Source organism: Rhea pennata, chromosome 35 (genome assembly GCF_028389875.1).
Source record: "Rhea pennata isolate bPtePen1 chromosome 35, bPtePen1.pri, whole genome shotgun sequence".
Taxonomy (NCBI): domain Eukaryota; kingdom Metazoa; phylum Chordata; class Aves; order Rheiformes; family Rheidae; genus Rhea; species Rhea pennata.
The window spans coordinates 83,260-96,573 of record NC_084697.1 but is presented as its reverse complement, the minus strand read 5'-3'; the positions used below and the strand labels follow the sequence as shown (position 1 = coordinate 96,573).

The 13,314-nt window shown below is 67.6% G+C and overlaps 2 protein-coding genes across 16 annotated transcripts in view; both read right to left on the bottom strand.

Moving 5' to 3' along the window:
- Positions 1 to 198: 198 nt before the first annotated feature.
- On the bottom strand, positions 199 to 3,411 carry GNL3L (G protein nucleolar 3 like). Of its 6 annotated transcripts, none has more exons than XM_062598677.1 (13): positions 3,149 to 3,304; positions 2,917 to 3,075; positions 2,742 to 2,837; positions 2,506 to 2,641; positions 2,317 to 2,420; positions 2,059 to 2,203; positions 1,899 to 1,986; positions 1,657 to 1,822; positions 1,167 to 1,309; positions 926 to 1,062; positions 711 to 832; positions 450 to 621; positions 199 to 362 (listed from the first exon to the last, which is right to left on the bottom strand). In XM_062598677.1, exons 1-13 carry the CDS (start codon positions 3,200 to 3,202, stop codon positions 310 to 312), a joined length of 1,575 nt encoding a protein of 524 aa, XP_062454661.1. In that variant the 5' UTR covers positions 3,203 to 3,304; the 3' UTR covers positions 199 to 309. The 6 variants fall into 6 exon arrangements, with proteins under 6 accessions (XP_062454661.1, XP_062454663.1, XP_062454660.1 ...); XM_062598679.1 differs by having other exon boundaries at positions 2,742 to 2,822; XM_062598676.1 differs by having other exon boundaries at positions 471 to 621; positions 1,899 to 2,203; positions 3,149 to 3,400.
- A 1,718-nt stretch (positions 3,412 to 5,129) lies between these two features.
- HUWE1 (HECT, UBA and WWE domain containing E3 ubiquitin protein ligase 1) overlaps positions 5,130 to 13,314 on the bottom strand; it is a 29,478-nt gene continuing 21,293 nt past the window's right edge. For 6 of the 10 annotated variants that reach the window (XM_062598646.1, XM_062598656.1, XM_062598653.1 and 3 more), the window contains 20 exons: positions 12,802 to 13,013; positions 11,901 to 12,189; positions 11,519 to 11,621; positions 10,876 to 11,431; positions 10,091 to 10,777; positions 9,845 to 10,001; positions 9,631 to 9,763; positions 9,361 to 9,563; positions 9,144 to 9,271; positions 8,230 to 8,326; positions 7,925 to 8,074; positions 7,600 to 7,845; positions 7,358 to 7,475; positions 7,142 to 7,282; positions 6,731 to 7,018; positions 6,551 to 6,656; positions 5,942 to 6,059; positions 5,690 to 5,871; positions 5,410 to 5,600; positions 5,130 to 5,327 (listed from right to left, as the gene is read on the bottom strand). In XM_062598646.1, coding sequence (XP_062454630.1) covers positions 5,225 to 5,327; positions 5,410 to 5,600; positions 5,690 to 5,871; positions 5,942 to 6,059; positions 6,551 to 6,656; positions 6,731 to 7,018; positions 7,142 to 7,282; positions 7,358 to 7,475; positions 7,600 to 7,845; positions 7,925 to 8,074; positions 8,230 to 8,326; positions 9,144 to 9,271; positions 9,361 to 9,563; positions 9,631 to 9,763; positions 9,845 to 10,001; positions 10,091 to 10,777; positions 10,876 to 11,431; positions 11,519 to 11,621; positions 11,901 to 12,189; positions 12,802 to 13,013 — 4,208 coding nt within the window. In that variant the 3' untranslated portion in view covers positions 5,130 to 5,224. The remainder of the gene's footprint in view (positions 5,328 to 5,409; positions 5,601 to 5,689; positions 5,872 to 5,941; positions 6,060 to 6,550; positions 6,657 to 6,730; positions 7,019 to 7,141; positions 7,283 to 7,357; positions 7,476 to 7,599; positions 7,846 to 7,924; positions 8,075 to 8,229; positions 8,327 to 9,143; positions 9,272 to 9,360; positions 9,564 to 9,630; positions 9,764 to 9,844; positions 10,002 to 10,090; positions 10,778 to 10,875; positions 11,432 to 11,518; positions 11,622 to 11,900; positions 12,190 to 12,801; positions 13,014 to 13,314) is intronic. The other 4 variants (XM_062598650.1, XM_062598654.1, XM_062598651.1 and 1 more) reach the window with 4 other exon arrangements.

Genomic DNA, 13,314 nt, shown 5'->3' with positions numbered 1-13,314 from the left:
ACACGGAGCCCGCTGGCTGCTAGGTCCTCGACCAAACCCAGGATTCCCCTGCTCCCCTCTCCCATCAGGGGCCAGGACACAGCACCTGGAGCACGCGGGACTGCCCAGCCTTGCACACCCACTGTGGACCGGCGAGCTGGACGCCTGGGCCCTCGGGGCCTCCGTCCTCCCCCCCAACACGCTGCCTGCAGATGCCTGGACGCTTCCACACTTTTATTTCAAACACAGTATTTTAAAATAACTTTTGTGAAAAATAAATCTCTGGGGAGGTAGCAGAAGGTGCCAGGGCAGTGCACACCAGGGCGGTGCTCAGAACTGCATGGCAGCTGTCAGTGTCTCCGAGAGCTTGGTGGCGAGTTTCTCTGTGGGAAGGGCAGTGGTGGCACTCAGTGGGGTGGGGGGTGGGGGGAACAAAGCCGAAGCTGCCTCCCCCCCGCCCTGAGACACACCTGCTCGCCGCTGCAACTTACGCCTCCGCTTGCCTGCGGCCTGCAGCGCCTGGCCCTGCAGCAGCGGGTCGAGGGCAGCCACATCCTCCAGGCGGGGGGTGGCAGGAGGTCGCACTGGGGCAGCAGCGGCGGCCTTCGGCCGAGGCTTCAGCTCCACTGTCACAGCTGCAAACTGGGGGCAGAGAAGGGGGTGGGGGCGCTGGGGCCGCACCTCACTCCTGTCACTCCCTTTCCCTCTTGCTTCCTCCACCCCGTCTCTACCTCCAGGTTGCTGCCATCATCCTCCATGGCCTCCTCCTCACACTCGTCCTCAGCACCTGAGGCCTCCTCTTCCTCCAGGGTGCAGGGAGCCAGGCCAACACCACCGGCCACGGCTGGCAGCGCTGTGGGGGTGGCGAGGTGAGCCTGGATGCCAGGGTCCCTGCCCAGGGAGGGGGCGTGAGGACAGAGGCCAGGCCCTGCCGGGCCGCACTCACCTGCCAGGGCCTCTGCATCGCCCTGTTCCAGCGCTTCCAAGTCGAGGGCAGGTGCCAGGGCTGGCAAGATACAGGCATCCAGCGTGGTGGGGGCGGCCGGTGCCTCGGGGGGGACGGTGTAGTAGGAGATCTTCCCGCTGCGGGAAGAGCGGAGCTGGTGGGACACACACACACACGCGTGCACACGCACCCTGGGGCCGGCCCAGCCTCCTGCCCCACTCCCCTCTCCTCACCCCCGCACCTGGTCCAGTCGCGCAGCAGGGCGGCGGCAGCAGCGCGGGTGTCGGGGAGGCCACCGGGGCGCAGGCGGCCCTGCCGCCGGGCCAGCAGTGCCAGCAGGCGCCGGGGGTCCTCGCAGGGGGGCACCCCGTACAGCTCCCGCACCTGCGGGGGGGAGGGGGAAGGGGGGCAGCTGGGGGCGGGACCTGGCAGCCCTTGGCCACGCCCCCAGCCCCATCGCTGCAGTGACTTGGGCACCTCCCCAAGACTGCGGGGATGGGGCTTCGGCCCTCCGGTCACCGTGGGGATGATCCCGCCTGTGGGTCCCCCCCCATGGCTGCCGCAGTGACAACCCCCCCAACCTGCCTCAGTCACCGCAGCAATAGCTCCCCCACCCTGCAGTCACCACAGATGTGCCCCCCCTCGCCCCACAGTTGCCATGGTGACAGCTCCCTGTCCCGCGGTCACCATGGGGAGAGCCCACCCCCCGCCCCGCAGTTGCCGGGCCCCACCTGGTCGGGGCGGAGGCGGCGCAGGATGGCGGCAGCGGGGCCCAGAGGGTCGGCGGAGTGGCGGGTGCCCAGGCCCCCGCACAGAGCGGCCCCGGGCCCCCCCGCCACCACCCCGGGGCAGTCCAGGAGCCGCAGCCGCCGGTCCAGCTGCACCACCTGCAGGCACCTGGGGGTGGGGCCATGTCAGGGCGGGGCCCTGCCAGCCACACCCCCTGCCTCACCCCGCCCCGGGAACAGCTTACTTGGTGATGCCTGGCTGCGCCCCCACACGGCAGGCCCGGCTCCTCTTCAGGCTGTTGATGAGGCTGCTCTTGCCCACGTTGGGGAACCCTGTGGGGCGGCGCGGGGAGGGTTTCAGCGGCAGGGCCCAGGCATCCGCGAACCCCTCCCCCCAACACTCACCCACGACGCCCACGGTGATGGCTGTCTTGACATCCTGTGAGCGGCTGTAGTTGGCCAGCACCTGGAGCAGGCAGTCGGCACCCACACAGCCCGCGCCGGCCAGCACCTCCTCTGGCACAGTGGCCACGGCCCCCCGGCTCTGCTTCTGTGGCGGGGAGGAGGGCACAGCACAGTGAGTCTGGGGTGGGAGATGGGGGGCTGGCGTCCAGGCACCCCGCGCTTCCTCCCCCACAGGGGACGCCAGTGTCCAGCACTCACCAAGTTGCGGCTCTGCTGCTGCGTGCAGGCTTTGAAGGCCACGGTGGGGAACTCAGCCCGCAAGAACTTGAGCCACTTGGCCACCACATCGCGGGACACCAGGTCTGCGGCGAGCACGGGGGTGAGTCTCCCCAGGGCCGCGGGAGGGGCCCAGGCGTGCAGGAGCACTCCCCTGCCCCTGCCACGTACCGATCTTATTGAGGACAAGGACAAGGCGCTTGCAGGGGCCAGCACGGCGCACAGCGGCTTCCAGCCGGGGGCTGCGGCAGCCCTGGGGGTCGCGGGCGTCCAGCACCTCCAGCACCACGTCCGACGCGGCCAGCACCTGCGGCCGCCCAGGAGAGCACGGAGGGGGCTGGGACGGGGCGAGGCCGCGACAAGCCACGCCCTGTCCCGCAGGCCACGCCCCCCCGGCGCACACTCACCTTGCGCAGCTCCCGCCCGTAGCGCCGCAGTGACGCCTCGCCCCGGGGGCGGGGCTCGTCTGGCTCCGCCCCCTCCGCCGCCTGCGGGGACACGCCCTGAAGGATGGGCCCCGGCGTCAGGGCCCCTTCTCCGCCCCTCCGCTCCGGTCAAAGGGCCCCGGCGCCCGGGCCTCACCTTGCGCTCGAAGGCGCGCTGCCGCCGCAGGGCGTCGTCTCGCAGCCTGGCCAGGCCCGGCCTCCGCCGCAGCAGCTCTGCCGCCCGCGCCGCGCCGGCCTCGCTCTGCCGGCCGCGAAGCCGCGGCGCGGCCCTCTCCTTCTTCGCGGCGCCCGGCCCCTGCGGAGGAAAGGAGCCGGCTGGAACCATGCCCCGGCCGCACAGCGCCGCCCGCCCCGCGGCCCCGGCTCACCTGGCCCCGCCGCCGCCCGGCCGCCGTCTGGCGGCACTGCCGGCGCCCCGCCATGGCGGCCGTGCGGCTCCTCCGCTGGCAGGAGCGCGCGCCGCGCACTCACCGCCGCCCCCTGCACCTTCCTCCCGCTCTTCCGCCTCGATGAAACGTCACTTCCGGGAGCCGGATAGTTCCCTGCCCTGCTGCTGGCTCGCGCCCACTTCCGCCCCTTTCGCTCTCTATATAAGGGCACCTCTTCCGGTGGCCGGCACAGCGGCTTCCGCCCGGCGCGAGGGGCGGCCGCTCCCGTCCCCGCCCTCTGCCGGGCTGCAGCCCCGGCCCTCCCGGAGCGCCCCGCCCCCAAGCACAGCCACGAGTCCCGCAGCAAGAGTTTATTCCCCAGACCCGCCCCCTGCGGCGAGGCCCCGCCCCCATCAGCGCTTCCCGCCTCCGGGGCCGAGCCTGCCACCCGACAGCGACTTCACCAGGGCAGCGATTCGGCTGGCCCGTCGCCCTGCGGAGAGAGGGGCGGGGCCGGGTGAAGGGCGGGGCCGGGCTGCGGGAGGGGGCGGGGCTTGGAGCGGGGCTGGCCCTCACCTTGCGACTGCTTCCTCTGTGCTGCCTGTGGCTCCCGTGGCCTGCAAGGGCCAATGGGCGTCAACGGCACGGGGGGGCGGGGAGGGGAGGAGGTGCGGCCTCGCCCCTAGCCCCGCCTCCTCACCTGCTGCACACCTTCCCGGCGGTGGGCCGGCTCTGCACTCGCGGCGCAGGAGGTGGAGCCTCGGCAGGGCCGGGAGGGCTGCGCAGGGGGTTGGGGGGCGCTGGGCCACCGCCGCTGCCGTCCTCGGGCTGAGACGGCGCCTCTGGTGCCCCGGCACTGCCACCGTCAGCCTCAACACTTACTGCTGGTGCCTCCTCAGGGTCTGCGCTGCCTGTCGGGGGTGGGCCCCCGGACAGGGCCTCACCCACGAGGGCCACGGCTGGGGGCGAGGCCTCGGCCACTGGGGGCGTGGCCTCGCCTGGGGGGCGGAGCACACGCACCAGGCGGGCCCAGCGATCGAAGAGGCTGGGAGCACCGGGGCGGGGGCAAAGCTGCAGGTAGAAGCTGCGGCCACTGGCGAAGCGGAGCCGGAGCCGCTCCCGTGGTGCGTCCTGCACCGACACCTGCACCCAGCGCAGCGGCAGCAGCCTGCGCGGCGCTGTGAGCAGCGGCAGCGGGGCCAAAGGGGTGCGGGGGCAGGGTGCAGGGGGCGGGGCGCAGGGGGCGGTACCTGGTGAGCTCCACCCCCGCGGTGGGGGGCGGGGCACGCGGCCGGGCCAGCAGCAGCACGTTGGGTGCTGGGAGGGCGGGGCTGGTGCGGGCCACGCCCATTGTCACCACCCGCACGCGGTTGTGCACGTCCAGCACCTCCCCGCGCCGGCCGACCTGGGGGCGGGGCTGCCGTCAGCCCCGCCCCGCCGCTGGCCCCGCCCCCCCGCCCTTCCCCCCCCGCCCACCTGGACAAAATCGCTCTCGAAGACTAGGAAGCGGCGCAGGAGCCCGAACTCGCCAGCTTGGAGCTGCTGCTGCAGCGGCCCCGGGGGCGGCGCCTCCTCGCGCGGCTCCGGCTCCATCATCCGCCGCCGGATGCACCCGCTCCGTGACGCCACCCACCTCTGTGACATCACCCTGCCCGGTGAGGTCACTGGCTGGAGCTGCCGCCGCCCCTCGGAAGCAGCCCTCCCCCACCCGGGCCTGGGTCCCCTCGACCCTGCCCAAGAACGACCCGGGACCACCCTTACCAAGACTGCACTTTTATTCTGCCTTTTCTTTTCCTTTACTGTCCCATCGGGGTGGGGGAGGGGCAGAGATGTCACCGTACCTCTCCTTGTACCCCTGCCCCCATTGTGGGAGGGGTGTGTCCCTCCCCCCCCATGGTGCTCACCTCCCAATGGGGCCAAAAAGCACAAAATTAAGAAAAGGGAGAAAGGGGGGAACAAAACAAAACAAAACAAAAAAAAATGCAAACGAAACCAAAAAATATATATATATATTTATAGAGATCCTTTGTCGTGCGTGCCCCCCCCTCCCCCCACGGGCCCTGGCGTCCGGGGGGGCTAGGCCAGGCCGAAGCCCTCAGAGCACTCCTGGATGGCCAGCAGCAGCATGTGCCGCAGCTTCTCATAGCTCTCATAGGCCGGCAGGTCCAGCTGGTTGAAACTGGAGAAAAGGGGCAGAGTCAGGGATGCCCTGCCCCGCGCCCTGTCCCCTCCACTCCCCCACCCCACCCGCACAGTGGTACCAGGTGTGGGCTGAGGGCAGGCGGTCAGTGGAGCGGTCATCGCGGTGGATCTGGAACTTCTGGATGCCGTTCATGCCCTCAAGGGCAGCAAAGCCCTGCAGTGGCACCTTAGAAGTGCCCGTGACAAACTGCAGGAACTTAGCCCGGTCAGCCTGGTCAAAGGAGCGCAGCGCACGCCAGAACCACTGGATCTGTGGGGATGGAGGGACAGACAGCGCCGTCAGAGCGGCCCACCGCCCCCCCCACCCCCCCCGCCTTCCCCCACTGCTGCCACCCCCACCTGGATGGAGTTGCCCTGGTACTTGTGGTACTCGGTGTTGGCCTTAAGGTCGTCAATGTCGATTGTGGGCAGCCCCGAGATGAGCAGCTCCAGCTCCTGCTCCGTGAAGATGGAGATGAGGCGCTTGGGGATGATCTCGTAGAAGCCCTCGAGGAAGGCGGCCAGCTGCTTGCGGATGGCACCTGCGCAGGGGGGACCGGTGAGGGCCACTCGGTGGCGGCCCCAGCCCCCAGCCCCCGGCCCTCCGCTCACCGGTCATGCGCATCTGGCACACCAGGTGCACATACTCCTTTTTGTTCTCCTCTGTCACCAGTACATTAGCGCCGTTGGGCTTCAGGTCCCGCACTTCACACACTCCAAACTCCTGCACCTGGGGGCAATGTGGGGGTGAGAGCCTGCTGTGGGGTATGCGGGACACACGGTGGAGAACCATGGACATGCAGGGACAGGTGAGGGACACATAGAGACACACAGGGGATATGGGGGACACGTGGGGGATGTAGGACACACAGGAAGAAGCACAGATGTGCAGAGATGTATGAGGGTAAACACGGGACAAAGGGGCATATGTAGGACACGTGGGACACATAAGCAGGATACAAGGGACACATGGACAAAAGCATGCAGGAAAACACAGAACAGGTGAGGGACATGGAACACATGGACGTGCAGGATCTATGTGGGACACATGGGACAAACACATGGTGACACACAGGGGTGCATGGACATATGAGGACATATGTGGGACATATATGGGACACAAGGAACATGGTGGGGGACATACATGTCCCATGACATAGGGACATGCAGCATGTCCAGGAGGAACAGGGGACAGAGAAGGGGACATGGGGCCCTGTGCACCTCAGTGCTGAAGGTGAGATCGTAGCCCAGGGTGGAGACGTCATTCTCCAATAGGTAGACGAGGCCCTGGTAGAAGTGATAGTCCTCGCTCTCCATGTCTGTGTACCTGCACGGGGGGAAGGGTGTCAGTGCCGCCCAGGCCCTGCCCCCACTCCCTCCCCCCAAGGCTCTGCCCCTCACCTGACAGACTTGCCCAGGATGTGCTTGTAGAAGGAGCGGGTGAAGTAGCACTCGAGCAGGCGGTTGTCGTAAACAGCCTTGGCCACAATGCGCCCCACAAACTTGAAGTAGCTGAGGTGGTTGGGGTTGCAGTGGGACGAAGGGTTGATGGTGTAGGTCACACGGTCGCCCGGCGAAGTGCGGAAGAGCGCGTACATGGGGTTGAACATCTCCCGCGAGATGATCATGTACCACTCGCGCAGCAGCCCCCCGGCATCCTGGCCCTCCTCGCCCTCAAACACAATGTACCTGGGGGGCAGCCGTGCCGTGTTAGGGAGAGGCCGGGCTGCCGGCCACCCCCTGTCACAGCCCCTGACCCCTTCCCCAGGCCCCCCCCGCCCAGGGACCCCAGTGTCTGAGGTGGATGCTCACAAGCGGTTCTTCATCTCCTCGGGTGACTTGCGGTGCAGCTCACGGTAGGAGTCCTCAAAGACGTGGTCACGGCGCACGTGCACGGCCATGTCCTCCTTGCGCAGCCCCTCGTCCAGGCGCTCCAGCTCCTGCCGGAAGTACCTGGGCCAAGGCCGGTGGCTCAGCGAGGCGCCCCTGTCCCCGGGAACCCCCCGGCTGCAGCTCCCCACCCCGTACTTGCGCTTGACGTCGAAGTCCAGCACACGGATATAGTCCACCAGGACGGCAAAGGGGCCGTCAGCCAGGTGAGTGGTTGACTGGCGCAGGATCTGATTCAGCACTGTCCGGTGGGTCTCTGGGGCAGAGTGAGGTGGGAGGTCATCCTCGAGCTTCCCCCAGACCTCCCCAAACTGCCACGGCATCCCTGGGGCCTCTGGGGGCCCTATGACCATTTTGAAAGCCCCCTGGGCTCTGCTCACCGGCAAAGCGGAGGAACTTCTGGGTGTCGGGGGGAAGGCTGGCAGAGATGTGCATGGAAGAGGGCTCACGGGAGAAGAAGGGGTCGAGCGAGGAGGGGGTGGCAGGTGTCAGCGGGGCTGGCGACAGCGGCGGTGGTTCATCCTTGATGTGGGCCAGCTGGCTCTCGCGTGTATCCCGCACAGGCGGCTTGCTCTCCCGCTCTGTGGCATGCACCAGGAAGAAGGCCTCCACAGCAGGCTGCAGCACTGGGCAGGGGTGGGACACATCAGGCATCAGTGGGGACCTCAAGGCATCGGGGGCCCCCATGCGCCCCCCAGCACTCACCAAGCACAGCATGCTGGTCGTGTGACTCCTCCAACTCCTTCAGGCACTCGCCCAGCATGTCCCAGAGCTCGTCAAGGCAGAGCTGCTCGCTGAGCAGGGGCAGCTCAGGCAGCCGCTCATCCCGCTCGCCCACCTGCGAGCCCTCCGAGCCTGTGGCAGGGACGGACGGACAAACAGACAGGGGCTCAGCGCCGTGGCTGCTGAGGTGACGCCCCCCGTGCTGCACTGGCACAGGCCCAAATGTCCAGGGAGCATATTTAAGGAGAGTGATTCAGGTCAGGAGGGCTAGGACCTGACACACTCACCCACAGAGGGGGTGTCCTGTGGGGCAGGTGAGGGCTGGTCCACGTCCATGGGTGATTCGTCCCGGCGGGTGGCGCCATCTGCCTGCCCGGCCTCTGCCTGTGGGCACAGCAGGGTGGGGGTTAGGGGCCCAGGACCCCTGGCCCAGGGAGGACGGCGGCAGGCAGCTCGCTGCAGCCCGCCCTGAGCTGGGGTGGCCCCGGCATCCAGGCTGGCCCTGATGCTCCAGCTGCCGGGGGGGGGGGGGAGGGGGGAGGAACAGAGCCATGTAGGGCAGAGGGAGGAGGAAAAATAAGAAGCAGGAAAGAAGACCACCAGCCAAGCCACAACAAAGACAGGAGGAAGGAGAGGGGAAAGATGAAGATGGGATGATGGTGAAGAGGAAGGCTGGAATAGGGCATGGGGAGGGAACAAAGAATAAAGACAAGAGGAGCAAACAGGGAGGAAGAGCCACTAGGCAAGCCATAAGAAAGGGGGGACAGGGCAAAGATGAGGGAGAGCAAGAAAACGAAGATGGGATGAAGACAAAGACGGGATGATGAGGAAGTAAGGCTAGAACAGGGAGAGAGCAGAAGATGAGGAAAGGAAAAGGACGAAGTGGGAAGAGAGACCCACTGGCCAAGCCACGAGGAAGAGGGAATGGGGAAGAGAGCAAGAGGATGGCAAAGAGTGAGGATAGCTGGAACAAGACACAAGAAAGAGGATCAGAAAAAGAGCGGGAAAGAGAAGGAAAGAAGAGCCACTAGCTAAGCCATAAGGAAGAAAAAACGGAGCAGCAAGAAGAACACGGAGACTGGACTACAGTGAAGAAGGCGGAAGGCAGAAAAAGGACACGGAGAAGGATAAGAGAACAAGACGAAGGAACAGTGGGGGAAGGAGAACGGGGAGAGGAGTGAGGAAGGGTGGCCGTGCTAACCGTGTCTGCCTGCTGCTGCCTCCGGGCCCTCTGGCCCTCACGTACCATTTGTATGATGGCGTCAGCCTCGGCCTCCAGCTGCCGGACGGCAGCCTGGATGCTGCCAGCTGCCCCGAGGCCCCCGGCACCTGCAGGGAGATGGCATCAGGGGGGTGGCAGCAGCCCCAGGGGCCAGGGAGTGGCCCTGGCTCCTTGGCACTGCACAGCAGGGCCTTACCCAGGCGCCCGGCCTGCTTGGCCTTCTTATGTGCGCGGCGGGTGTCGTCGCGGAGCTGGATGATAACCTGCAGCACGCGCAGGAAGAAGCGCTGCGTGGAGGTCTTGGAGGTAAGCACCGACATGGAGGGCAGCTGCAGCTCCCGCCCGCCCAGCGCCCGCTTCTGCGACGCCACGATAACCACGCTCTCCGCCGTGTCGAACCTGGGCAAGGGAGCTTTAGTGGGGGCCTCAGGGACACCCGCGTGCAGGGGACCACGCCGGGACTCACCGGCTCTGCATCTTGCCCTTAAGCTTGGTGCTTGGGGGCTGCTCCTCGGGAAGACCCTCGGGGGATGGGGCCTCGCTCTGTGTCCGTCGCTGCTGCTCCAGGTTGTACTCACGCAACTCTGCCAGTAGCGTGCCTGCAGGGAGATGGCATGGGAAGGCAGAGTTGGTGGGGCCCAGGCTTCCGGACACCCCCCAGCTGCGGCAGCGGCCCTCACCGATCTGGCGGCAAAGTGTGGCGCCCAGCTGGCGGGCGCCGCTGAGCAGCAGGCGCAGGACGGTGTCGCGGGTGCCAGGGTCGCCCCGTGAGAGCTGCAGCAGCACATTCGCTGCATCCTCTAGGCCCTCCTCCGAGCACGAGTGTGACGTCAGTACCTGCAGGCCAAGACCGGGGACGGGCTGGGGATAAGGTGCGCATGAGAGGGGTGCACAGGGGGCACACGGCCTGGGGATCCCCTGCTCACCTCCACGGAGAGCTGCAGCTGGCTCTCAGTGAGTCCTGTAGCCGCCATGCGGGGGTCGGGGCTGCTGCCCCCCTCGCCCGCCTTCGCTGGCGACTTGGCACCCTTGGCCGGAGCTGCTGTGGTGGGAGTGGGGGGGAAATGGGGGTCAGCACCGCAGCCCTTGCCACCTCCCTGCACGCTCCTGGCCCCATGCTCACCGGCAGCAGGGGTGGCGGGGGCTGGGGGGCTGGAGGTGGCCCCGGCAGGGGCGCTGGCACCGGGGGCAGCCCCAGCCTCCGCCCCCTTGCTGCCCTCGGGCAGGGCGATGGAGATGAGCGAGAGCAGGCGCAGCAGCTTCTCTGTGAGCAGGGCGCTGCGGCGGATGACGCCGTGCGACAGCATGTTCATAAGCTGCCCCAGTGGCGAGGCCTCCAGACCCAGCCCCAGCGCCTCGGCCTCGGGACCGCCGCCGCCGGGGCCTGCCTTGGCTGAGCCCTTGCCCTTGCGGCTCACGTTCATGTTGTCCAGCTTCACCAGGAGGTCCCAGAAATCAGTGGAGAGGCCGCCAGGGGGGCCGCCGGGGGAAACGCCGCTGCCAGGGGGGCCGCCAGGGCAGGGGCTGCCACCAGCCTTAGGGCCGCTGCGCTCCCGTTCGCCCTCGCAGGCTGCCTCGCGGCCCCGCTGCTGCGTGAAGTGGCTGGGGAAGACCTGGCCAGTGAGGAGAGAGGGAAGCAAGGTGAGTAGCAGTGCAGGGGCCTGGCCCCAACCCCAGGGTCAACGTCTCCCCCACCGCCTGGTGCTCCCACCTTGGCCAACTGGATGAGGGTGTCAAGGACATGGCGGCACACCACAGGGGCGGCCTGGGGGTGGATGTGGACAGCGGAGCCAGCAGCTGTGGCGTGCTTCTCCGTGTGCTTGCGGCCCGGGGCTCGCTGGATTTGAAAGATGTTGGTGCGGCAGCCCAGCGCCGCGTCCATGGACACCGAGAGCCACGAGAGCTGCCCCGAGCTACGGGCTTCCACACGATGCAGTAGGTCGAGGGCGCGGGGCTCAGCAGCAGTGGCAGGGCCAGGGCGGCCACCCGCCCGCCGGGGCCGCTCCTCGGGCGCCGGGGGGCCACGGGGTGCCTCCAGGCACAGCTCACTCTCGCTGCTGCGCTGCAGGATGGAGAGAAGGCTGCGCACCACCCAGCCCCGCGTGGGCGCGTGGTAGCAGAGGTTGCGCAGCACCCGGTGCAGGCGGCTCGTATTCAGCTTCGGCTCATCCACGAAGAGCAGCACCAGCAGGCACGAGAGGGCCTCGTGGTCCAGCAGCAGGCGGCCCCGCAGGCGCAGCAGGCTGTCCACGCTGCTGCCCGATGGCCTGCAGGCAGTGGCGTCAATGCCCGCTGCCCCCACGGCCCCGTGCCGGGACCCTGGGTGCCCCCCTGCCGCCACCCCCTGCTGGTACCTGCTGTGGCTGCTGTTGCCCCCCATGTGGAAGGTGCCGCCCCGCTGCACAGCCAGGCGGGTGTACTGCACCCCCCGGTTCCCGCTCAGGCGGCTGGTGAAGGCTGCAGAGACACCCGGCATGGTGAGGGCCATAGCAGGGCCGCGAAGAACAAATGGACACAGGGAACAAGAGAATGTGGCAGGGCCATGAAAAACACGGCAGGGCCATAGTAGTAGGACCATGAGGGACGTGGCATAGACCATGAGGGCCATGATGGTGGCACCATGATGGTGGTGCCAGGAGGGACATGGTAGGACCTAGCAGAGCAACAGGGGCCACATACAGTCTTGGGCAGATGAGGGGATGCAGAGGTACCACGTAGGGGCTGAGGGGGCCTCACCGGGACTGCGGAGGATGGCGGAGAGGGCAGAGGTGCTGGAGTGGCCGAAGAGGCGCTCGTGCATCAGCTGTCGCTGGCGGGCCTCCTGCTCACGCCGCAGGGCCTGGGCCTCAGCAGCGATGTCGGGTGGCATGACAGCCAGCACGCTGTCCTCCATGTCCTCTAGCACCGAGCGCCGCAGCTCCGAGGGCAGCGTCTGGATGAAGGTCACTGGGTCCATTGGGGCCTCAGCCCCGGCTGCCTGTGCCAGCTCCCGCCGCTGCTGCTCCGCCCGCTGCTGCGCCAGCACCTGCCCCGCCCCTGTGTCACACGGGGACATGCCCCCACGGGGGGACATGCCCCCACGGGGGGACATGCCCCCCCCATGGGCAGGCACCCCAGGAAGCCATGCCCCCACTAGGGCAGGAGACACTTGGCCTTGCCCCCATAACCCCACCCTGCCCAGGCCCTAGCCCCTACCCAGACCCCACCTGCTCCACACGCCCCTCCCACTATGGCTGCTCCCCCAGGGCAGTAGCTCCATCCCTTCCCAGCTTCCACCTCCAGCCTGATCCCATCCCCTGGAATTAGCCCCACTCCTTCCCAAGCCCAACCCTCACCATGACTCCACCCCCCAGAATTAGCCCCACCACACCCTGACTTCTCCCTCAGGGCAGTAGCTCCCCCCCCTTCCCAGCTCCCTCCCCGATCTGATCCCACCCCAGCATGACTCCACCTCTTGAAACTAGCTCCACCCCTTCACAGGCCCCACCCCAACATGACTCCACCTCTTGGAACGAAAGAACCCTGCCCTGGCCCTGCCCCCCATCCTGACTCCACCCCCCAAGGCAGGAGCTCTGTCCCTCTCCAGACTCCACCCCCAGGGCAGTAGCTCCACCCCTCCCACAGAGGCCACACCCACCTCCTCCTGGATGGCTGGGGGCAGGGCAGCCAAGAACTCGGGGCTGACCTCTGTGAGGCCAGGATTGGCCACGACTGGGGGGGCGGGGCTGGGAGTGGGCGGGGCCCGGGCGGGAGGGCGGATCCCCAGCTGGTTCTGCAGCACCTCACGACGAATGTCATCCGGCAGCGCCGCCAGGAACGAAGGGTCCACACCCTCAGGGAGGCTGATCCCTGCACCCACCACGGGGACAGCCGTCACCCACGGGTGCAGGGATGTGGTGGGGACACATGGCATGGACAGGCATCACCAACACACACATGCCAGGGACATGTGCTGGGGGACACACCCCCGTGGGCACATGCATGTGTCAGAAACACACATCACAGGCGTGCATCAGGTGTTGAGGACATACATTAGGAACACATGCCAGGGACGCAAACATGCCAGGGGCACATATCAGGGGCAGGCACGCATCAGAGACCCCAGGGGAAGAGAGAAAGCGGGTGCACAGTGGGGAGTGGTCCCCAAAGA

Bases quoted from the DNA above. Each gene is read 5' to 3' on its own strand.
- GNL3L (XM_062598674.1), bottom strand. From the start codon at position 3,202: ATGGCGGGGCGCCGGCAGTGCCGCCAGACGGCGGCCGGGCGGCGGCGG. The intron at 3,076-3,148 runs GTGAGCCGGGGC...TTTCCTCCGCAG, and splicing joins CCGGGCGGCGGCGGGGCCAG to GGGCCGGGCGCCGCGAAGAA. The intron at 2,204-2,316 runs GTGAGTGCTGGA...TCCCCGCCACAG, and splicing joins AGCAGCAGAGCCGCAACTTG to AAGCAGAGCCGGGGGGCCGT.